Source organism: Gossypium hirsutum, chromosome A01 (genome assembly GCF_007990345.1).
Source record: "Gossypium hirsutum isolate 1008001.06 chromosome A01, Gossypium_hirsutum_v2.1, whole genome shotgun sequence".
Lineage (NCBI taxonomy): Eukaryota > Viridiplantae > Streptophyta > Magnoliopsida > Malvales > Malvaceae > Gossypium > Gossypium hirsutum.
The window spans coordinates 6,282,743-6,307,628 of record NC_053424.1 but is presented as its reverse complement, the minus strand read 5'-3'; the positions used below and the strand labels follow the sequence as shown (position 1 = coordinate 6,307,628).

The 24,886-nt window shown below is 31.7% G+C and overlaps 1 protein-coding gene across 1 annotated transcript; it reads right to left on the bottom strand.

The window, feature by feature from the left end:
- Positions 1 to 9,363: 9,363 nt before the first annotated feature.
- LOC121204669 (receptor-like protein 9DC3) lies at positions 9,364 to 10,970 on the bottom strand. The gene is made up of 2 exons (XM_041074956.1): positions 9,740 to 10,970; positions 9,364 to 9,652 (listed from the first exon to the last, which is right to left on the bottom strand). Exon 1 carries the CDS (start codon positions 10,602 to 10,604, stop codon positions 9,762 to 9,764), a length of 843 nt encoding a protein of 280 aa, XP_040930890.1. The 5' UTR covers positions 10,605 to 10,970; the 3' UTR covers positions 9,364 to 9,652; positions 9,740 to 9,761.
- Between the last annotated feature and the right edge of the window lie 13,916 nt (positions 10,971 to 24,886).

Below are 24,886 nucleotides of genomic sequence, written 5' to 3'. Positions count from 1 at the left end.
ATTCATTGCAACTTCATAGAGATAGGATTAGTAGCTTCAATCTGCTCCGCTGTAACTTCAGGGAGATACGATTGGTATCTTCAATCTGTTCCACTATATCTTCAGAGAGATAATACTTGTAGTAGTAGATTTGATCCGACATACTGCAACTTCAAAGGTATAGGACTCGTCGTTTTAATCCGCTCCACTGTTCCACTGCTACTTCAGGGAGATAAGGTTTGCTATGATCTGCTCTACTGCAACTCAAAGAGACAAAATCTGAATCATCAGTCTGCTCCCTTGCTACCTTAGGAAGATAAGACTACAATTTTCAGCCTGCTCTCTTGCTACCTCAGAGAAATAAGGCTAGTGGCTAAAATCTGCTCCCTTACTATCTCGGGAAGATAAGATTCATCGCTTTCGATCTGCTCCACTACTGCTTAGGGAGATAAGATTCGCTGTCTTTGATCTACTGCATTGCTACCTCATGGAGATAAGATCTACAATCTTCAGCCTGCTCCACTGCTACTGGCTTCAATCTGCTCCCTTGCTACTTCAGGAAAATAAGGCTGGTGGCTAAAATCTGCTCCCCTGCTACCTTGGGAAGATAAGATTCGCCGCTTTCGATCTGCTCCACTACTTCTTAGGGAGGTAAGATCTACAATCTTCAGCCTGCTTCACTACTGCTTAGAGAGATAGGATGATAGCTTAAATCTGCCCCACTACTGCTTAGGGACACAAGATCTGCCATCTTTGATCTGCTCCACTACTGCTTAGAGAGACAATATTTGCCATCTTCGATCTGGTCCACTACTACTTAGAGAGACAAGATTTGCCATCTTCGATCTGCTCCACTACTGCTTAGGGAGACAAGATCTATAATCTTCAACCTACTCCACTACTGCTTAGGGAGATAGGATGATGGCTTAAATCTGCTCCATTACTGCTTAGGAAGACAAGATCTGCCATCTTCGATCTGCTTCACTACATCTTAGAGAGACAAGATCTACAATCTTTAGCCTGCTCCACTGCTGCTCAGAGAGACAAAGCTAGTGGCTTAAATTTGCTCCCTTGCTACCTTAGGGAGATAAGATTCGCCGCTTTCGATCTGTTCCACTATTGCTTAGGGAGATAAGATCTAAAATCTTCAGCCTACTCCACTGCTGCTCAGGGAGACAAGGCTAGTAGCTTAAATTTACTCCCTTGCTACCTCAGGGAGATAAGATTCCCCTTCATCGATCTGCTTCATTGCTACCTCATGGAGATAAGATCTGTAATCTTCAGCCTACTCTACTACTACTCAGGGAGACAAGGCTAGTGACTTAAATCTACTCCCTTGCTACTTCAAAGAGATAAGATTCGCCGTCTTCGATCTACTCCATTGCTACCTCATGGAGATAAGATCTGTGAATTCATCGATGTTGCTACACTATTCTCTAGGGACATAATCTGTAGAATCGGTTTCATGTACCTATGCTTATGCCAAATGATTAGGATGTTATAATCAAAATGAATCAAATGCTCCTAACTAGATATGTTATAAATGATATATGAATGCAGAAATGAGAATGATTCTTTTTTAAATGCTTAAGGTATCATCGCTCATTGTTTATCAGGGCGTTATCACTGATGTATAACGCTACCATCTTGTTCGGCTGGTATTCTTGACAGAAAATCCAAAGAAACAATCACATTCTGCTCAGTAAGCTTGCCCCGCTGTAATTTCAGAGTCCCTTCCACTGTACTTTCTGGGACATAAAGTTTGTATCTCCCACTGCAACTTCAGGGGAATAACATTTGGTTTCTTCCATCCATCCTGCTGTAACTCAGAGGTATAGGATTTGTATCATCTTCAATCAATTTGATCTGCTACACCATTCCTTGGGTGTAATGACCAGATGTATATGTCTGATATTTACATGAATACAGAGTATAATCTTTCTTTTCCTGAGAATGATCCCCTTTTATACTTGGGTTGACATCGCTCGTTATTTGTTGAGGTGGTAATACCGACGAAATGTCTTATCTTTTTGTTCAACCAATAAAAGGTCCAAAGAGGTAATCATCTTTCTCCAATATTTCCAACCCTTAGCCTTAGTGAGTTCTAAACAATAGTCATGTTTCAGGTTCTTGTATTATTTAGAAGCTTCTAAAGTAATATGCGAAACTCTTTTTATGAAAGTATTATTAGTCCACTAATCATTATTTCAATGCAAAATGCTTGAAAAAGATCATAACAATGGACCGAAAGGAAATTAATTAGGAGCATAGCTCGAAGCAAGTAAGTTAATCAATGATAGCCAATGCAATTAAGAATGAAATTTATTGGGACGTATCTTGAAAAGAATAAGTTAATCAAAGATAGCAAATTCAAAATGGGTAAAATGGAAAACTAGGGCCCCAGATATCGCAGCTTGAGCTTCTCTGTACCAACTTCTTGAGGACCATTTTGAGCTCAATCTGTGTTTAGGGGATTCGGAGTACTTTGTCGATGCCCTAAGATGTAGCATTCTTCTTTATTGTTAATTCAAGCATAGCAAGACTACTGTATGCCTCACTTTGATCCAAATTTGAGCCGCCCTTTTTGGGTTTTCAACTCAAATCCCTTTGGTCTCAAGGCACCCTTTGCGGGTTGGTGTTAAAGTTACACGACTAGCGCAACTTAAATTTAAGTCACACTTGAGACAATAAACACCTTAACCATCAGTATAATTAAAGTATAATGAAAAAACTGACATAAATTCGGATAAGTTGTAATACCCACAATTTTTTAAATTGTTATTATTGTAAAAGCTCAATAATTTTGTGGTTTATTAGTTGTTGTTTTTATGACACTCAATTATGTATTTTCATAGAGTTTTTATATAGAAAAGGAAAAGAAAATTTATTTACTCTACTGTATTTTTTTTAGTTTTGGTAATTTGGGAAATTTTAACTGTAAGGAAGGAGAAGTGCTACGAGTCTCAATGTACAATTTCAGATCTATGAATATAATGGACTCACACTATCTTAAGGCTCAACAACAATGTTAAAGACCAAGCAAATCAAATCAAGATTCGATCAAAGACAAGATTCGAGGAAAATGAGAATGATATATGTACGGATGGGTGAAATTTATTAAATTTCATTCACCGAAGCTGCCAAATTTCAAGTTTGGGAAATCAGCAAACTAGCGATGACGTTTTGGATGGGATCCTGACATTTCTGGGTTGCGATGTCTTCATGGGCTTGAAAGATGTAGAAGAATGTTTTGTAGAAGCCTCACATTTCCACTCAAAAGGTTTAGTTTCAGCATGTTTTGGCAGCCATTCAAAAGGTTTGGTTTCAGCATGTTTTGGTTGCAACTTATTAGTAGCATAAGGAGGTTTCGAATTCTTGAAAGTAGAATTAGAACTTGTACCTCGATAATAGTGTAATGCGCCAAATGGACGAGATTGATGTTGCTGAAATTGTTATTCAATCTCAATTGCTTTGTGTACCATCTCCTCAAGATCAATATAGGTTTAAAGATTAAGAGCATTGGCTATCGAAACGTTCAAGCCATCTACAAATCGCACCATGGTAGTGTCTTCATCCTCTCATATATTTTCTCTTTGCATAAGCATCTCCATCTCCTTAAAATACTCATCAACAGATTAATTACCTTGAACAAGGCGTTGAAGTCTCGTTTTGACCTCTTTGTAATAATGAGAAGGAATGTAACACTTTCGCATCATTTGCTTCAACTCGTCCCATGTTTCAATTTACCCTTTCCTAGTTTCTTTTACGATCAATTCCAAGTTGAATCCACCAACTCAACTCATAATCTGAAAATCCACGGGTCGCCAATGGGACTTTTTCATCTTCTCGACAGTTATAGTAACGAAACATAAGTTCAATTTTTTATTCCCACTCACAATATGCTTCGCGATCATACTCTCATTGGAATGGTGGATTGTTGAACTTTGGTTTAGCTAAAAAAATGTTGCCTATAGTCATTAGCAACCAAAGTCTCATCATTTGCACAAGAGACACGTTGAGCATTGTTTGCAGGAAGACGAGGTTGCACAAAGTCTGAATTACGTTAACGTATGTGACTAACATGTAATATTTCAAACATAAGTGACAAAATGTAACTTGAAGGAAACAAAAGTGACTATTTTAGTAGTTTACCCTTTATTTCTAGAAATATAGTCCTCTACTTTCAAATTTTAAAATTTTATATCCAGTTATTACCTTCATCGAAATTCTTCTATTAAATTCTTTGATGTGACATTTTAATAACTTCATAAATGAATTGAAAATTTGTGATATGTCTTATTTTTTTTTAATATAAAACATAAGGCCATATGTCAAATTTTCAATTCTAATTGTGGAATTAAAATTTTCCACCACAACTGGACAAAATAATAATATGGTAAGGCAAAATTTTGAAGTAGCTATCTATTTGTCAACAGAAATGATCATTACGGTTATCGTTGTTCTACACATAACTTGTCTTATTTATTGGCATGTTTTGCCTAAATAACTTGGTTATTTGCTCGAATCTTTTGTGGAATTTGTGTAGCCAATCTCATAATTATAATTAGAGAAGATATTGGATCAAACAATTAACTTTCAAGAATTCTTATATGATCTATTTTCCTTATATCTTGGGATATGCAATCCAAGAAGATATATTTGATGAGATTTAAGCAGATCAAGAGGGATTAAATGTTACTTTGCGACGATTGTTCAACATTGATAGATATTTTATTATTTTATCTTTCTTTTTTTTTGAAGTGGTTGTTGAAATACCAACAATAGTGGTTGTTGAAGTGGTTGTTTACGTACAGTTATTGCAAACTCTAGCTCCAAGCCTTTTACTGTTACATTAACATTGTACCAATAACTATCATTTCGGTATTCAACATTTTTCAGAGCCTTGAGATTTTGGAAGAACTGAGTTGGCAATAGGCCAATGAAGTGATTACGAGAGAGATCAATGATTTGCAATTGGGAGAAGGAAGATGTTGGTACCGAACTTTGAATGGAACCATGAAATCTGTTGGATCTCAAAATAAGGACTCGAAGCTTTGGAAGCATGCCTAGCCAATGGGGAAAAGTATCACTAAACTTGTTGTCTACAACATTAAAACTACCAATTCACGGCAATTAATCAAAGATCGCAGTAGAATCCCTTCCAGTAGATTGCCACTAAAGGCAAGATATCTCAAATCATTATTCCGATCACAAACTTTGTCCGGAATTGCACCTGAGAAATGATTTCCTGAAAAATCCACATATTCAACAACATTCTAGTTACCAATTTCAATTTGGAGAGGCCCACTTAGAAAGTTGGAAGACAAGTCTAGCCATTGGATATGTTTAAGCCTTGTCAAGGTGGTGGGGGTGGATCCGACCAGATTATTGTCACTTAGATCTAAAACTACCAAGTCGGTAAGGTTGCCAATTTCCCCAGGAATGCTGCCACTAATGTTGCAACTCCAAGCATAAAAATATTGAAGAGAAACCAAGAGATTTCCTATAGAAACCGGAAGGTAACCACTGATCAATGGATTCCCTCCAAATGACAAGAAACTCAAGTCTTTGCAATTTGCTAATGATGATAGAAAGCTGATTTTCGAGTATGAAAGTGTGCCACTTAAATCATTACCCGATAGGTCCAGCTTTTGCAAATATCTTAGATTGCCCAAGGTAACTGGAATTTGTCCTACAAAATGAATTACTTCAAATGTAAGTTGAGAGGCATTCGAGTGGGTAGTTATCAATCATTCCACTGAATAAATTCAACGTTTAACCTCACCATATCACTCCATTCCCATATTTTTTTATTTCACCCTGGGTTCTATCTTAATTCTCATAATGAGCTAAACACACACACAAAAGCTATTCAAATGTAAAGTGAAAACTCAATATTATCTATATCTATATTTATATCTATCTATACAATTATTAAACATTTAATTAAGTTTACATTACTCATTAACTGAATCTTATTTTAATGGTAAAATGATAAAAAAAAACATCCTTATTACAAAAATATATATATTATTTTAAGAATATTTTTATGATTTTATATATTTTACATAAAAATAGCAAAATATATATTCTATAAGCCCCTGACTTTATTATCTATTTAACAAAAATCTCATTTATTATCTATAATAGTTTTTAATAAATATATATGTATTCTTACATAGTTTTGTTTCTTACTCATATTGTGGATGCTATTTATTATATTAAAATTTTAATATAATTAACTTTTTTTTCGAAAAACCATAAAAAATCAGGGATGCAAATCGTATTCAATATATGATTTTAAATATTTTAATTAATAGTGTTCAAACTTTATAGTATGTTACTACCCACTTCATCTATAACTTCCTATTTTTTCTCATTTCTAATTCATAAATAACTTTTTTTATCAGAAATAAAGAACGACTATTCAGAAACTAAAGGACAGTAATGGTAATCAGTTGGAAATTTTTGATCAAATTTCTGCTAAGTTGGTAGATTATTTTCAGCACTCTTGGTTCTGTTGATCAAAATGTGATGAGTATTCCTGATGATCTACTTAGAGAGATTCTACGAATTGCTATGCCTGATGAGTTAAAAGGGGATTAGTTGCACTATTTGCAATAGCTGAAATCAAGGCCAGTTTATTTTCTATGAATGGGAATAAATCTCCCGGACCTGATGGCTTTAATGCTAAATTTTTTCAAGCTTCTTAGAGCTTTGTAGGAGATGATGTTGTAAGAGCAGTGCAAATTTTCTTTGATAATGGGAATTTACTTGGGTTTTTCAATTCTACTGTACTTGCTTTTGTCCTAAGGTTCCCAATCCTTGTTTTGTCACTGACTACAGACCTTGTTTCTTGTTGTTCAATAATCTATAAGTGCACCACGAAGGTTATAACCAACAAAACGAAAGTTTGTTTACCCTTTATCATTTCTACAAATCAAAGTGCATTTATGGAGGGTAGGAGTCTTGTTGATAATGTTCTACTAGCTCAAGAATTGATTAATGGTTATGGCAGGAAGCACTTATCTCTAAGATGTGCTCTTAAAGTGGATATCAGGAAGTCTTTTGACTCTGTCAGTTGGAGTTTTATTTTTCAAATTCGAAGGGTGCTTGGGTTCCCAGAAAAATTTTGCAAATGGATTAGGGCATGTAATTTTCAATTACGATTAATGGTGGCTTGGTAATGTATTTCTCAAGGGCTAAGGGAGTTAGGTCCCCTTGCCTTTTTATTCTAGTTAAGAATGTGTTGTTAGGTTTATTAAATATTGCTGGTGAGCAGAAGGTTTTTCAATATCATCCAAGATGCCAAAAATTAAAGCTAACAAATTTGTGTTTTGCTGATCATTTGTTGGTTTTTACGAAGGGGACAACTGAGTCTATTGTTTGAATTAGTAATATTCTTGGTTTCTTTTATTGCATTTCTATGTTTCAAATGAACAAAGTGAAGAGTGAGCTGTATTTGTTTAGCATTGATCCTTCTGAGCAGTTCTGATTTGTGAAATGTACTGGAATTACAATGGGGGCATTACCAGTTAGATATCTTAACGTGACATTGGTTGCAAAAATATTAAGTGCTTTTGATTGCAAAGGTTTGGTGAAGAGAACCACTCATAGAATTAATTATTGGATGACAAAATCTTTCATTAATTTGCTGGTAAACTTCAGTTGTTATAGTCGATCTTCTTTAGTATCCAAAATTTTTGGTGCAGGGTTTTGTTTCTTCCTTCTGAGGTTATAAAGGAAGTTGCACAGTTGTGCCATCCCAAAACTAAAGGTGGGCTTAGAGTAAAAAATTGGTTTTATGGAATTAAGTTTGTATGATGCAGAATTTGTGGTCGGTATGGTTTAAAGTTGGGTCGCTTTGGGTAGCTTGGGTTGATCTTTATATCCTTAAAGGTCGTGATGTGCTACAAATGCAAGCAAAGAAAATTCGTTGTTGGGCATGGAAGAAACTCCTTAGGCTACAAAATCTTATTCCTTTGATTGGGGAGTTTCAAGATAATTTCAATTTTGGTCCCTAAATTTTAGGTCATTTGCATGTTGATCCTTGAAACCTTAACTATAAATAGGCCTTCCCTTTTCTCATTTTCTTCATCCCACACTTGCCATTCTCTACTTAAGGCATTGTTCCCTTTCCCTATTTGTATTTTCACTTGTATTTTTGGAGTGAAATATATTTGGTAGTGTCCGAAGACGTAGGCAAAATTTGTTAAATCTCGTTAAATTTTGGTGTTCTTCATTGTTTATTTTGCATATTTTGTGAATGTAATTGTAGTGATTTATTGTGCTATTAAATTACGAGAGAGGGATATTCTGGCTAGAAAAGACCTAGTATTTAAGTGATTTTCGTGATCCACCTCTCTTTCTTGAAAATTGAACTTAGTGTGATTTTTCAGTACAATAATCTTACTCTTTCACACGCTTCTGCGCAACAAGCTGGGAGCTCTTAAGGCATAAACATGCAAAGTTACATGGCATAAAGTTGTCTGGCATAATCTTACTATTCCTAGGCATTCATTTATTGTCTCGTTAGATATTTTGGACAGGTTAGCAACCAAAAACAAAATGGTTTCTTGGGGATTGCAGGTCTGTTCTGTTTATGTGCTATGTTGATATGAAGAAGTTGAATCTAAAGAGTATATCATTAAGTGTTGCTCTTATTCAAGAGAACTTTGGGGAAAAATATTGCAGGCTTGTGAGTTGCATAGTCTTGGGGAAAACTATGCTCCTCCACTATACATAAGTGATGTATTATGGTTGCAATTTTTTAGCAGGTTTTTTTTTTTTGAATGAAGAAAAAATTACTTATAAAAAAAATATTTAAGTAGAAATTGAACATAAATTTCATTAAGAAATAAAAAATTCAATATAAATATTGGTGAAATGTGATATAGTAATTATTAAATTATTATGGTGGTAAATCAAAGAAATTCAAACATTGAGATTCAGGATATTCCAAATCATAATGCCCCTTCAAAGTAGTGGTGAAGTGAATTTTTTTTTTAACATCATAATTAAATTATAAATTTTTGAAAAGCTTAAAATGTAATTTTATGGTTATCTTAATTTACAATATTACAAATTTTATAAAAATTAAACTATATTTTTAGTATTTTGGGAAAAGACACCTAATTATCTCAGCATCATCTTTACAACAAAAATATAAAGGTGACAGGTAACACATTTAGTTCTAACTATATTTCAAATTTGAGTAATATTAGAAGCATATAAATTCCAATTAAGCTTTATATTAAATGCTCAAGTATCAAATATTTAAAGAATTGATAATGGTATATATATAAATTTAACATTTAAGAAAGAAAAGAAAAACAATCAACATACTGAACATATATAGTGTAAGAATGTTATACGATACCTGTTAGAGAATTATTGAATAATTGGAGAACTCTCAAACGAGTTAGATTATCAAAAGAAGGAAGATGTCCTTTTAACATATTGCTGTGAATGCTTAATTTTTCCAAATCCATAAGATTTCCAATTTGGTGTGGTACACCTGCACAATCAAATTAATTTTTATACAAATATAAATGGATGGTCCAAATTTTGTTAATACTAAATGAAAGCTGCCCCGTATTGTAATTTTGTTAATACTACATGACATCTTGCTCTTATAGAAGCTGAGGAACTTCATCTTTTCTCGGACTCATTCCTGATGGATGAAAATAAAAATAATCAATTCGAGATTTACCTAATTATTCATTTAGCATGTTTATTTCTATGAAATACAATAACTCACATATAAAGATGGATTTGCAGGGCTACTTTCTTTTCTTCCCAAACCAGCTTGAAACTTTGTTTTGCAAGTCTCTCTCAATCATTCTTACAAGCCACCATGGTCTTCCTGTCGTGAATACAATATATGCAATGCTAATTCCTAACACCATTCCACATCCATACCCCATCATCGCAACTTTCCAAAAAAAAGCTATTCCATTTCCATTATCTTCCTCATCTTGTGCTTGTTGTGATCTTTCATCATTGCTACATTCCTTTGACAATGGTAATCCACACAAACCCAAGTTCCCTTGATAAGAGTCGTTTTCAAATGTATCAAATTGCTTGCCTTGGGGAATGGGCCCCACAAGATTATTGTTCCAAAACCTTAACACTTCAAGAAATGTCAAATTTGTCAATTGAGAAGGGATTCTACCACTCAGCTTATTAAATGAGAGATCTAATGATTCACGTGCTGCCAAATTCCCAAATGACGGTGGGATAGGACCAGTCAGGCTATTATGAGAGAGATTGAGTGCAAGAACCAATCTAAGCTCTCCAACTACCTTAGGAATTTCTCCATGGAATCCATTGTCCGATAAATCTACGCATGTGAATATGGGCATATGTACGGTTTTCGTAAACTCTAGCTCCAAATCTTTTATTGTTAAATTAACAGAGTATGAAAAATATTCAGAATCATATCCAACTTCTTCTTTCAGAGCCTTGAGATTTTGGAAGAACTCGGTTGGCAATAAGCCTGTGAAGTCATTATGAGAGAGATCAACCATTTGCAATTTGGAGAAGGAAAAATTGGTTAAGGAGTCTTGAATGGAACCATGGAATCTATTAGATCTCAAAATAAGAACTCGCAGGCTTGGAAGCATGCGTAACCAATGGGGAAAGATATCACTTAAGTTGTTGTTTGCAACATTCAGAACTAGTAGTTCGCTGCAATTAATCAAAGATAACGGCAGTATTCCTTCCAATTGATTTCCATTCTGGAGAAAAGGCTAAAGTCAAGGCTTAGAAAAATGGCTGTTTGTGACTACAGACACTTCTCACCTGCTTGTAATTTGCCTTTGCTGTGTATGCAATATCATTTGTGGAAAGGAAGGAGGAAGCCGAGAAAGAGAGAGGAAAAGGTAGAGAGCAAAGGACTCCAATAACCTGAATTTTTTTTTAAGATTAAAAGGGTTGTTTTCAAAATCAACTACCTATTATTGATAGTTGTGATTAGTAATGATTAATCTCTTCGCTATAGGTGCTCCTAAGAGAAGTAAATAGTTGGTTATGAAATTTGCTCTATTCTTATGAGTAGGACCAAACCCCACCGTTAATTTAGAAATGAGGTGAGCAACCATTATACTACACTTTTAAATCTTATGCTTTTAGATTTACATTGAGAGATTAAGATCAGTGGCGGAGCCAAGGAGTAGGCAGGGACCTCGGTCCCTTAAAAATGGAAAATTTTTCATTTAAGTTTTTTTATAATTTATAAAATTTTAAATTAGTAATGATAAAATTGTACTTTGACCCCTAAAAAATAATAAAAATTTAATTTAATCCTTCAAAAATATATAATTTAATTCCGCCCCAAATATTTTTTTCTAACTTTGCCACTAGTTAAAATTAGGGGTTTATTTAACTAAAAAAACATAAGAACTTTGTTTAATAATGTGCTATAATTCAGAAATTTTTTAAATGTATTAGTCTTATTTTTATTTTCACCCATAATGAGTGTTCTATAATTTAGTTATGTTAATATGTCGTACACTACATAAAAAGGTGGTTGAAATAATTAAATAATGACAGTATCACCAAAGTGAATGTGACATATAATATATTTATATAATATATTTAGATCCAACTATTTTTAAATTTGAGTAATTTTAGAAGCATATAATTTTGAATTTAAATCATCTCAATTAAACATTAAGTTAAATGCTCAAGTGTCAAATATTTTACGCATTCATAATTACACATATATAAATTGAAGAAAAAATATATTTAAGAAAGAAAAAAAAAAGCAATTAAGAAAAAAGATGAGTGAAGCAAGTATATATAATACCTGTTAAAGAATTACTAGATAAATCGAGAAGTTGCAAACTTGTTAAATTACCAATTTGATGTGGAATTACACCTGCACAATCAAATTAACTTGTTAAACAAATACTTAATTTTATTTTAAGATTAAAAGATCAAAATACAATGGTCCAAATTTTATTATCCACACTTCATTCTAAATATAACACACACTAAATTATGCTCAAATAATGTCTGTATTGTAATTTAGGCCAATTAATTTATTTCTGTCAAGCATAAAAGATTCAAAACAAGAGTCAATTTTGAAAAATGCTTTTTAAGCTAAATCTGTTTTTTTCATATTAAAAGTAATGGCAAATAGATAGTTTTTTAAGTCAAACTTTTCGATTTGACTTTCCAAACCAAACCAAAAACATTTAATTTGCTTTTCAAAAGCTACTTTTAAGTGCCACTTTATAAAATATAAAATCTTTTCAATTGATTGTGCCATCAGTATGAGTATTATTGCTAGTGCATGAAGACGTAAATTTGAGTGTGTTGATGTGCATTATATTCTTATTTAAGGGTTAATGAGAGGCTATAGGTAATTCTAAATATTGTATCAAAAAGAAAAAAATATGATAATAATCTTTAATAAGATTAATGTTGAAAAAATTAAAAGATAAATATGAATTATATATTCGAATTAAATTTTACAAATATTTTATATTAATTACTTAAAAAATATTTAAATTTTATAATTCATATACCATAGTATTAACAATGAGTTACCATAATTTATTTTATTTTATTTGTACTATAATTTAAGTTGAATATTTTTTAATATCAAAATAGTATTAAAAACCTAATAAATTATTTTTAATTAAAAATTGCGTTTATATATTCTATATATCATAACATTAATTAATTTAAATATCATTTAAATACATATTTTAATATTTTTCGTTACAATGATCAATGACAAAGACCGTTGGACAAAGGGTTTAATTGTTGAACTTTTAACTTTTGAGGACCTGATTGGGAGCATTTTTCACGGAGAGACTTGAATTGATTTTTATTTTTTTGAAAATGTTAAGGGCTTATTATACTTTTTAGCTTAAAATATTTTAGGTTTGAATATGCTAGAGGTCCTTATACTCTTTTGAAAATTAAAAGCTAATCCCTATACTTTAAATTTGAGACATTGGATCCTTATACTTTTTTATTTAAAAATATTAGTTCATGCAACCAATTTTGCTATTAAAATTTCAGATGCGGCTATTATAAAAAAAGGTAAAATAGTTTTTTAACCTTCAATATTTATAGTTTTTATCATTTTAGTCTTTACTCTTTAAAAATATATAATAAAAAAATTAAATAAAACTATTGAAAAATAAAACAATGTGATAGCATGATTCAAAACCAGATTTACCTTTAAATGAAATGGACAAATACAAAATATTGAAGGCATTTCTAGAAATTCAACATAAAATTAATTCAAGGAAAAATAAAAATCTTGGAATTGAACATATATATTGAAGAAATATTATATAATACCTGTTAGGGAATTTTTGAATAATTGAATACTTGTCAGACGTATTATATTACCGATGGATGACGGAAGAGGCCCTTCTAGCAGATTAGAAGGAATGCTTAATTGTTCCAAATTGAGAAGATTCCCAATTTGGTGTGGGATTACACCTGCAATATTATTATAAAGAAAGGCAACCGTCATATGATGGCATGATTCAAAAGCAAATTTACCACTAATGAAATGCACAAGTACACAATACTTAACAAATTTGTATTTTCTAAAAAAAAAAAGGTAGAAATTGAACAATTTCATTTAAGAAATAAATAAAAATTCAATATATATTAAAGAAATGGGATATAGTACTTAACTAATTATCACTGGGTATATAGAAGAAATTCAAATGTTCAGATTCAATATATTTCAAATCATAAATGTCTTGACAAAATAGTGGCAGAGCTAAAAAAATTAATTGCAGTTAAAATTAAATTATAAAATTTTTAGAAGGTTATAATGTAATTTTATGGATAATTATTTTAAATATTGTTAGTGGAATAAAAAATTTCATAAATAAGTTTAGGTTGATGTCATTTATTTTTAAGGTATAATAAAATAATAATTAAATAATTAAAAAAAGTATTTGTAATTATTTTAGACTCACTTGTGAAGTTTTTTTATTTGTTTGTTTTTTTTACTCCACTAACAATGAATAGAATAATTGTCCATTTATTATTATATTAACTTACAATTTTGTCATTTTAGAGTTTAAGTACTTACTTACCTTGATGCTACCTTTACACCAAAGTGAAGGTTATATGTAATATGTTTAGATCTAACGATTTTTAATTTTGAGTAATTTTAGAAACATATAATTTTGATTTAAATCATCTCAATTAAACATTAAATTAAATTTCCAAGTCAATATTTAACGCATTGATAATTACACATATATAAATTAGATAAAAAATAAATTTAAAAAAGAAAAAATAAAAATAAAGAAAAAAATGAATTAAGAAATGATATATAATACCTATTAACGAATTATTGGATAAATCAAGAAATTTCAAACATGTCAAATTACCGATTTGATATGGAATTATACCTGTACAATCAAAAAAAAATATTTGTTAATTTTATTTTAAAATTAAAAAATCAAGGTCAATAATCTAAATTTTATTATTCACACTTTATTTTATATGGAATACACATTAAATTAAAACTCAAATAATATTTATTTTGTAATTTAGGCCAATTAATTTCTTTATGTCAAGCATAAAAGATTGAAAACAAGGATCAATTTATTATTGGATTTCGAAAATGCTTTCCTAAATCCTTGTTTTTTTTTTTAAAGTTAAAAGCAACAGTAAATAAATAGTTTTAAGTCAAATCAGTTTTTAAATTTAAATTTTCAAGCAAGTGTAAATTTATATAATTTATATATTTGAATTAAATTTTGTAAATAATTTATACTAATTATTTAAAAATTTATTTAAATTCTTTAGTCATATATCATAATATTAATAATGAGTTATTATAAATTATTTTATTTTATTTGTATTTTAATTTAAGTTAAATATTTTTAATACCAAAATAATATTAAATACTTAATAAATTATTTTTAATTATAATTTATGTTTATATATTTCATATATCATAATATTAATTAATAAATAGGGACAAAGTTAAAAAAAATTAATTGAAATTGAAATTAAATTATAAAATTTTGAGAAGATTATAATATAATTTTATTATGGATAATTATTTTATATATTGTTAACGGAATAAAAATATTCCACAAATAAGTTTAGGTTAATGCCATTTATTTTGAAGGTATAATAAATTAATAATTAAATAATTAAAAAAAGCACTTATCATTAATTTAGACGAAGTTTTTTTTACTTTTTTTTTACTCTTCTAATAGTGGATAGAATAATTACCCATTTATTATTATATTAACTTACATTTTAAATTTTTTTATAAAAATCAAATTACAGTTTTACCATTTTAGAGTCTAAGTAATTACTTATCTTGATGCCACCTTTACACCAAAGTGAAGGTGGCATATAATATATTTAGATCTAACTATTTTTAATTTTGAGTAATTGTAGAAGTATATAATTTTGATTTAAATCATCTCAATTAAAGATTAAGTTAAATTTCCAAGAGTCAAATATTTAACGCATTAATAATTGCACATATATAAATTGGACAATAAATAAATTTAAGAAAAAAAAGTAAAAATAAAGAGAAAAAGGAATTAAGAAATGATATATAATACCTGTTAAAAAATTATTAGATAAATCAAGAAATTCCAAACGTGTCAAATTACTGATTCGATATGGAATTATACCTGCATAATCAAATTATTTTTTTTAAATATAAAAAAATATATGTTAATTTTATTTTAAGATTAAAAGATCAAGGTCCAATAATCTAAATTTTATTATCCACATTTTATTTTAAATGTAGCACACACTAAATTAAAACTCAAATAATATTTATTTTGTAATTTAGGCCAATTAATTTCTTTACATCAAGCATACAAGATTGAAAACAAGGATGAAATTATTATTGGATTCCGAAAATGCTTTCCTAAATCTTTTATTTTATTTTATTTGTAGTATAATTTAAGTTGAATATTTTTAATAATAAATTAATATTAAATACTTAATAAATTATTTTTAATTATAATTTATGTATGTATATTTCATATATCTTAATATTAATTAATTTAAATATTATTTAAATATATATTTTAATTGTCTTCATTACAAAATCATGTTTAAAAATAACTTAAAATTTTTCAAAATAACTTTTCAATCTTAATAGTAAACTAATTCTTTCGAAGAATTAAAGCATTACTTCTAACAAAATAATGGATTCTTTATTTTTCAAATCTTAATACCTAAACATTATTTCAAAAGAAATAGAAATTAATTTTTTTTTCAAATTTCAAACATTGTATCTTTAAATATTCTTATTTCCTCTTAAAATTTTGTCACCAAAAAGCGTACTTTAACTAAAATAGCATCCACCTGTTTTCCTTTTACCTTTCAACAGGTTGTTGTCGAGATCTAGAACCTCAAGCATTGTCATTGTCAAGTTTGCTATTTCTTTTGGTAGAATCTCTTCCAATTTAATACTATCTAAATTTAAACTCTGCAACTCTTTGCAGTTGAATAAACCCAATGGAATTTTTACAGAGAGTTGGTTCTCACCCAAGTCAAGCCTTTGCAATTTAGGTAGACGTTCAAACAAATCTGATGGGATTTGACCTGTAAAATTCTTAACACTTAAAAGATAAGTATTGAAGTTTAATTTCGAGATATTGGTTCCCTATATTTTTTTATTTTAAAAAATTAGTTCATACATTTAATTTTTTGTTAAAAATTCGGATGTGGCTATTATAAAAAAAATTAAAACAGCTTTTTAATCTTCGATATTTACAGTTTTTATTATTTTAGTCTTTACTCTTTAAAATATATAAAAAAATTTAAAATTAAATGAAATTATTAAAAATGAAACAATGTAATAGCTTGATTCAAAAGCAGATTTACCATTAAATGAAGTGCACAAGTATAAAATATTTAACACATTTCTAGAAATTCAGTATAAATTTAATTTAAGGGAAAATATGTACAGAAGAAATATTATATAATACCTGATAAAGAATTATGTGATAAATCGAAATTTGTCAAACGTGTTAGATTACTAATGGATGACGGAAGAGGCCCTTTTAGTATATTGGAATAAAGGATTAATTCTTCCAAATTGAGAAGATTTCCAATTTGACGTGGGATTACACCTGAAATATCATTATAAAAAAGCATCCATGTGATAGCATGATTGAAAAGCAAATTTGCCACTGCACAAGTATACAATTTTTAACAAATTTGTATTTTCTCAAAAATATGGTAGAAATTGAACAAGAAATTAAAAAAAATCAATATATTGAAGAAATGTGATATAGTACTTAACTCATTATTACTAGGTAAATAGAAGAAGTTTTGAAATGTTGAGGTCGAATATATTCCAAATCATAAAGCTAAAAAATTTAATTGAAGGTAAATATAAATTATAAAAATTTGGAAAAATCATAAGGTAATTTTATTATGAATACTGTTGGTAGAGTAAAAATTTTCCATTAACGCTTTGATACATATATAAATTGAAAAAAAATTAAGAAAAAAAATAACAATCAAGAAAAAGGAGAGCGAAAAAATGATATATAATACCTGTTAAAGAATTTGTGGATAAATCGAGAATCGTCAAACGTGTTAAATTACTGATGGATGGCGGAATGTGTCCTTTTAACAAAGTGTTACAAATGCTTAGTTCTTCCAAATTGAGAAGATATCCGATTTGATATGGAATTACACCTACACAATCAAATTAATTTATGAATCAAATATAAAAAAAATTAATTGTTAGTTTTGTTTTAAGATTAAAAGATCAAAGTCCAATAATACAAATTTTATTACCCACACTAAATTAAAGCTCAAACAATTTCAATTTCGCAATTTAAGCCAATTAATTTCTTGATGTCAAGCATAAAAGATTTAAGGGTATGTAGCGACCTAAAAATTTGGCAATAGGCGCTAGTTGAAATGATTATTGAAAAATTAAAGTTTCAAATTTTATTTACAAAAGAGGAGTCGCCACCGATCTTTTTTAGGTGTGATCGGACACCAAATAAAATCCTTTTTTAGAAGAATTTTTTTTAAACTTTTCTAAAAAAAGAGACAATTTTAGGTCCACGTCAAAATCCAGAGAAAATTAGGGTCCGGGAGTCAGTTACGCGCAAGGAAGGTATTAGCACCCTCGCGACGCCCAAAATTGGTATCTCGTTAAACGCATGTTGTCTTAATTTTCAAAAACACGAGTTCAATTTTAAATTTAATCGCGATCCGATCAAAATACGAGAATTTTTTTTTAACACGAAGAATTTTGAAGAACAGTTTTTTTTTAAATGAAATTTTTGAAACACGAAAATTTTAGAAATAAGAATTTTTTTTAAAAAAAATCACGGAAATTTTTTTTAAAACACAGGAATTTTTGAAACACCGGAAATTTTTTTAAAAACACGAGGATTTTTGAAAACATGAAGATTTTTTGAAACGCGAGAGTTTAGAAACATGAAAATTTTTGAAACACGACAATCTTTTTTTTTTAAAATATAAAAAAATTTTAAAACACAAAAATTTGTGAAACACGAGAATTATTGAAAACACGAAAAATTTGAAAATACGAAAATTTAAAAACACAAATTTTTTTTTTTAAAAAACACGACAATTTTTTTTTAAAATATAAAAAATTTTAAAACACGAGAATTTGTGAAACACGAGAATTGTTGAAAACACGAAAATTTTGAAAACACGAAAATTTTTGAAACATAGAAATTTTTAGAAAAACACGAAAATTTGAAATTTTTTTTTAACTAGAAAATTTTAAAACACGAGAATTTTTTTTAAAAAAAAAATACCGTATTTAACACGAATCGACGATATTCACCCCGACATGGCAATGAAATCGAAGAACCAGTGTCAAACCGATGGAATCTAATACTTAATCGTGATCCTATTAAAACACGAGAATTTTTCGTTTTTTATTTATTTCGTTCGTTTTTTTTAAAACACGAGAATTTTTGAATGTTTTTTTGTTTTTTTTAAAAAGGGCGTCTCATATTTAACACGAGCCATCAATATTCACCCAACATAGCGATGAATTCGATGACATAATATTAAATCGGTTCGTTTCCTTATGCATCAAAATTATTCGAATCTAAAAGTTAAAATAAAATAGAATTAAGAAACATAAAAAAAAATAAAAATACTTAAAAATATGCAATAATATTAAAAAAACGATACAATATTTAAATATTTAAGCAAAATTAAAAGAACAAAAATTTACCAAAACCCAAAGTTATGGGTTGTTTGGACCTTTTTCTCTTGTTGGGCTGATGTTATTGGGCTGCCAAGGGACTGGGCTTGCTGGCTGTTGGAATGGGCCGAATCTGCTGGACTGCTGCACTGGGCCTGCTGCTGGACTGGAGCTGCACGGGTGGGCTGCTGCTGGTCCACCAAATATGGCCTGCTGTTTTTTTAGTTTTTTTTCTTTTTTCTTTCTTTCTTCTTCCCCTTTTCTTCTTTCCTTCTTCTTTTTCTTCCTTTCTTTCTCCCCGATCAGCAGCACCTCCTTTGTCTCGCCGGTGATGTCCCTCCGCCTGGTGCGACGGCCGACAGTGGCGTGCACGGAGGTATGCTCTCTCCCCTTTTCCTTTTTCTTTTTCTTCTTTGCACTTTCTCCTTTTCTCTTTTGCTTGCTTTTTCTTTGTTTTGTTTTGTTTGCGTTTAGGACTCGATGGTGAGATGACAATGGTGGTGGCGCGACGGAAGTGGTGGCGGTGGAGGCAATCGGCCGGATTGAGAGCTTCTTTTTTTATTTTTCTCTAAAAATTCTGCTTGTTTTTTTTTCTCCCCCCTTTTTTCTTATTTTTGAAGCTTTTTTTCTCTTTGAAACTTTTTTTTTGGAGATTCATGGGGGTTCTCATTTTTGGAGTTTAAACTCCTTTTTATAGTTGGTTTTGCTTCTTTTTTGCAGGTAGCAAGTGGGGAAGGAGCAGCCACCCATGTTTATGGCCTGAAAATCTGGGAAGTGGGTGCCCCAAATCATGTAACTTGTCTGAAGGACCAAATCGCAAATGCAGCAAAACTTCTGGGGCTAAATGTAATTTTTAGAAAATTTAGGATTAAAATGAAATTTAATGAAAGTTTAGGGGTCTAAGTGAAATTTAAAGAAAGTTTAAGGGTCAAAATGAAATTTAGGAAAAGTTTAGGTGTCAAAATGCAATTTTTATTTTTAAAATTTTTTTTTTTTGAAATTTTGAAAATTAAACACAAACTCTAGTCGGACAAAAATTTAGTGCTTACAACTGCCCCTCTTTGCTTATCATTGTGAAACAAGGATAGTGCAAAGACTTAAAAGCACTAAATTTTGTTCAATTGTCCAATCTTTATTCTTTACTCGGCATGTGATCCTGAGCTCAACTCATTTCTCGCAATATGAATTGACTATTTAAAACTAGACATTAAAAATAGAAATTGAAAATAGCTCAGCACGTGAGCCAAGGCTCAACTCACTTCTCGCAATATGAGTTGATTTTTGAAAACAGAATTTGCAAAAGGCTCAACTCACCTCTCGCAATATGAGTTGATTTTTGAAAAATAGAAAAAGGCTCAACTCACCTCTCGCAATATGAGTTGGTTTTTGAAAAATAGAAATTAAAAGGCTCAACTCACCTCTCGCAATATGATTGATTTTTGAAAAACAGAAATTAAAAGGCTCAACGCACCTCTTGCAATATGAGTTGATTTTGTTTTTTTTGAAACACAGAAATTAAAAAACAGAAATTAAAAACAGAATTTGAAAAGACCTCAGCGTGTGGCCTGAGACTCAACTCACCTCTTGCAATATGAGTTGATTTGAAAAAGTAGAATTTGAAAATACCTCAATGTGTCTTGAGGCTCAACTCATTTCTCGCAATATGAGTTGAATTTTGAAAACAGAAATTGAAATTACCTCAACGTCTCTTGAGGCTCAACTCATTTCTCGCAATATGAGTTGAATTTTGAGAAGCAGAAATTGAAAATACCTCAACGTGTCTTGAGGCTCAACTCATTTCTCGCAATATGAGTTGAATTTTGAAAACAGAAATTGAAATTACCTCAACGTGTCTTGAGGCTCAACTCATTTCTCGCAATATGAGTTGAATTTTGAAAACAGAAATTGAAATTACCTCAACGTGTCTTGAGGCTCAACTCATTTCTCGCAATATGAGTTGAATTTTGAAAAGCAGAAATTGAAAATACCTCAGCGTGTCCTGAGGCTCAACTCATTTCTCGCAATATAAGTTGAATTTTGAAAACAGAAATTGAAATTACCTCAGCGTGTCCTGAGGCTCAACTCATTTCTCGCAATATGAGTTGATTTTTTTTAACAACAGAAATTAAAATTACCTCAGTGTGTCCTGAGGCTCAACTCACCTCTAGCAATATGAGTTGATTTTGAAAAACATAAATTAAAAGGCTCAACTTACCTCTCGTGATATGAGTTGATTTTCCTTGGAAAGCATGAACATTAAACATTAAAATACCCAAAACCAGTCTTTTGGTAGAACTCGAGTATCTTTTCCTTTGATTCAGTGCGACTCTCATTCAAGATTTCTTGCTCTGTTGGAGTACCTGTATATGCCATGTATCATTATATGCACATGTTTGTCTTAAATGCTTTTATGCCTACATGATTATGCGGTGCTCCTTAAGCATGTTTGTCGTATGTCCATTTAGCCACGATTGTTGAGGATCTGCGTTCATTGCTTTGATTCTCGACCTTCTCTTCAGGCCTCATACCTGTCTTCGAGCTTTACGAGTAATCGACGTTTCTCAGATATCATCCTTTTGCCCTTGGTTAAACTTTGTTCTTGCTTTGAAGATCTTGCACTTATCAAATTCTTATCCGGGTAATGCTTGACATTTCTTTTGTTTAGAGCATGTCATTTCACTATTTATCATTAAATAAACACATAATGAGATACATGAGAATGGTCAGGTAGGGACAAAAAGGATATCTCATATTCCTTTATTTCAAATGTGGCAAACAAAGAAAGTTAACCAATGAGAGTAAAAATGTCAAAAAGAAAGAAAAGGTCGTATACAACGGATACAAATGCTCTAGATATTCAACACATGAACTCTTCCACGTTCCTCAATCAATAATCTTTTCGAGCATGGCTTCTTGCGTAGAAAATTTTGAGCTTTCAGAAGTGCTTCAAATACTGTAGTCTCACTACTTGACCTACCGTTTGACCGCCAGGTTTGTTTCATTAGGACGCCCTCTCGGTTTTCATCCTAATCTTTTGTACTAATCAAGACGCCCTTTTCGGGTTTTCGCCCTGATCCTTTTTTTTTAAGATGCCCTTTTCGGGTTTTCATCTTAAGCATAATATTTCTTCACCACATCTGAATTCACCGGATTCGGTAACTCCTTCCCATCCATCTCGGTAAGGATTAAAGCTCCTCCTGAGAATGCCTTTTTTACAACGTATGGTCCTTCCCAATTTGGTGCCCATTTTCCTCGTAGGTCTTTTTGTATTGGGAGAATCTTTCTTAGAACGAGTTCTCCTTCATGGAACTCTCTTGGTCGTACCTTCTTGTCATGGGCTGCGATCATTCTCTTTTGGTACATTTGCCCATGACAAATTGCCCTTAGACGTTTTTCTTCAATGAGGTTCAACTGATCATATCGAGCTCGAACCCATTCTGCTTCTTCTAACTTTGATTCCATCAATACTCGCAGAGAGGGGATCTCAACCTCGATAGGTAGCACAGCTTCCATTCCATAGACTAGAGAGAAAGGAGTTGCTCCCGTAGATGTTCGCACAGATGTGCGATATGCAAACAAAGCAAATGGAAGTTTCTCATGCCAATCTTTATATGTCTCAGTCATTTTCCCAATGATCCTCTTAATGTTCTTGTTAGCTACTTCAACAGCCCCGTTCATCTTTGGGCGATAGGGCGAGGAATTATGATGCTTTATTTGGAACTGCTCGCACACTTCTTTCATCATCTTATTGTTCAGATTCGTGGCATTATCTGAGATGATTCTTTCAGGCAAACCATAACGGCAAATGATTTCCTTTTTCAAAAACTTGCACACTGCAGTCTTCGTCACATTGGCAAACGAAGCGGCTTCAATCCATTTTGTGAAGTAATCGATAACCACAAAAATGAATCGATGTCCATTTGAAGCTTTTGGAGAAATTGGCCCTATGACATCCATGCCCCACATAGAAAAAGGCCACGGAGAAGTCATGACATGAAGGGTGAAGGGGCTACATGAATTTATCGCCGTAGATTTGACATTTGTGGCATTTTCTGGCAACATTGATGCAGTCACTTTCCATTGTCAGCCAATAATAACCGAGTCTCATGATTTTTCTGGCCATATTGAAACCATTGGCATGCGTTCCGCAAATTCCCTCATGGACCTCTTCAAGTATTTTCTGGTTTCAACATCATCCACACATCTCAAAAGCATCTGATCCTTTCCTCTTTTATACAGGATATCCCCATCAAGAACAAATCCCGCTGCCATTCTTCTAATTGTTCTTTTATCGTTCTCATTCGCTTGTTCGGGATACCTTTGATTCTTGATATATTCTAAGATATCATGGAACCAAGGCCGTCCGTCTACTTCTTTCTCAATGCTACAACAGTGTGCAGGGACCTCGTATATGCTCATTTTGAGGGGCATTATTTCTGCTTCTCTACTTGCTTTGAACATTGAAGCCAAAGTGGCTAGGGCATCAGCCAGTTGGTTCTCTTCTCGTGGGAAGTAATGAAAAGTTATTTCTTTGAATTCCTTGGTCAATCCAGCCACTAAATCGCTGTACTTAATCAATTTTGAGTCCCTCACTTCCCATTCTCCACGGATTTGGTAAATCACTAGGGCTGAGTCCCCGTACACCTCCAAGATCTCGATGTTTCGTTCGATAGCTGCACGAAGCCCCATGATACAGGCCTCATATTCTGCGATATTATTGGTACAGAAGAAGTTCAGTCTTACAGTGAACGGATAATGATTCCCGTCTGGTGATACTAGGATTGCTCCAATTCCATGCCCTAAAGCATTTGACGCACCATCAAAGCACATCTTCCATGACTTCTCTTTTGATGACTCGGATTCTATTTCTGTGATGCACATTAAGTCTTCGTCTGGGAAATCGAATCTTAAAGGCTCATATTCCTCTTTCGTTCGAGTTGCTAAGAAGTCAGCTATTGCGCTCCCTTTTATTGACTTCTGACTTACATAGGCAATGTCATATTCCGAAAGGAGGAGCTGCCATCGTGCCATTCTTCCTGATAGTGCCGACGATTCCATCATGTATTTTATTGGGTCCAGCTTTGAAATTAGCCATGTCGTGTGATACAACATATATTGTCTGAGTCTCCGAGCTACCCAAACCAGAGCGCAACAATATTTCTCAACGGACGAATATTTTGCCTCATATTCAGTGAACTTTTTGCTGAGGTAGTAGATCGCTTTTCTTTCTTTCCTGACTCGTCATGTTGTCCCAGTACGCAACCCATTGAACTTTCGAACACTGTCAGATACAAATTAATGGTCTTCCCGGAGTTGGCGGTACTAGCACTGGAGGACTGGACAAATATTGTTTTATCTTATCAAGGTCACTTGGCATTCCTCGTTCCATTCTCCCGGGTTATGTTTTCGAAGAAGCCGAAAGATTGGGTCGCATTGGTTGGTAAGTTGAGCGATAAATCGGGCGATGTAATTTAATCTCCCTAAAATCCTCTAACTTCCTTTTGCGTGCGCGAGGTGGTAATTCTTGGATGGCTTTTATTTTATCTGGATCAACTTCGATACCTCTTTCACTGACAATGAAGCCTAGCAACTTTCCCGAGGTAGCCCCGAATGTACATTTGGCTGGATTAAGCTTTAGCTGAAACTTTCTCAGCCTTTCGAACAACTTCTGAGGTTCATTACATGCTCTTCTTCTCCTCGAGATTTAGCAATCATATCGTCGACGTAGACCAT

Coding starts and splice junctions, on each gene's coding strand:
- LOC121204669 (XM_041074956.1), bottom strand. CDS start 10,604: ATGCTTCCAAGCCTGCGAGTTCTTATTTTGAGATCTAATAGATTCCAT.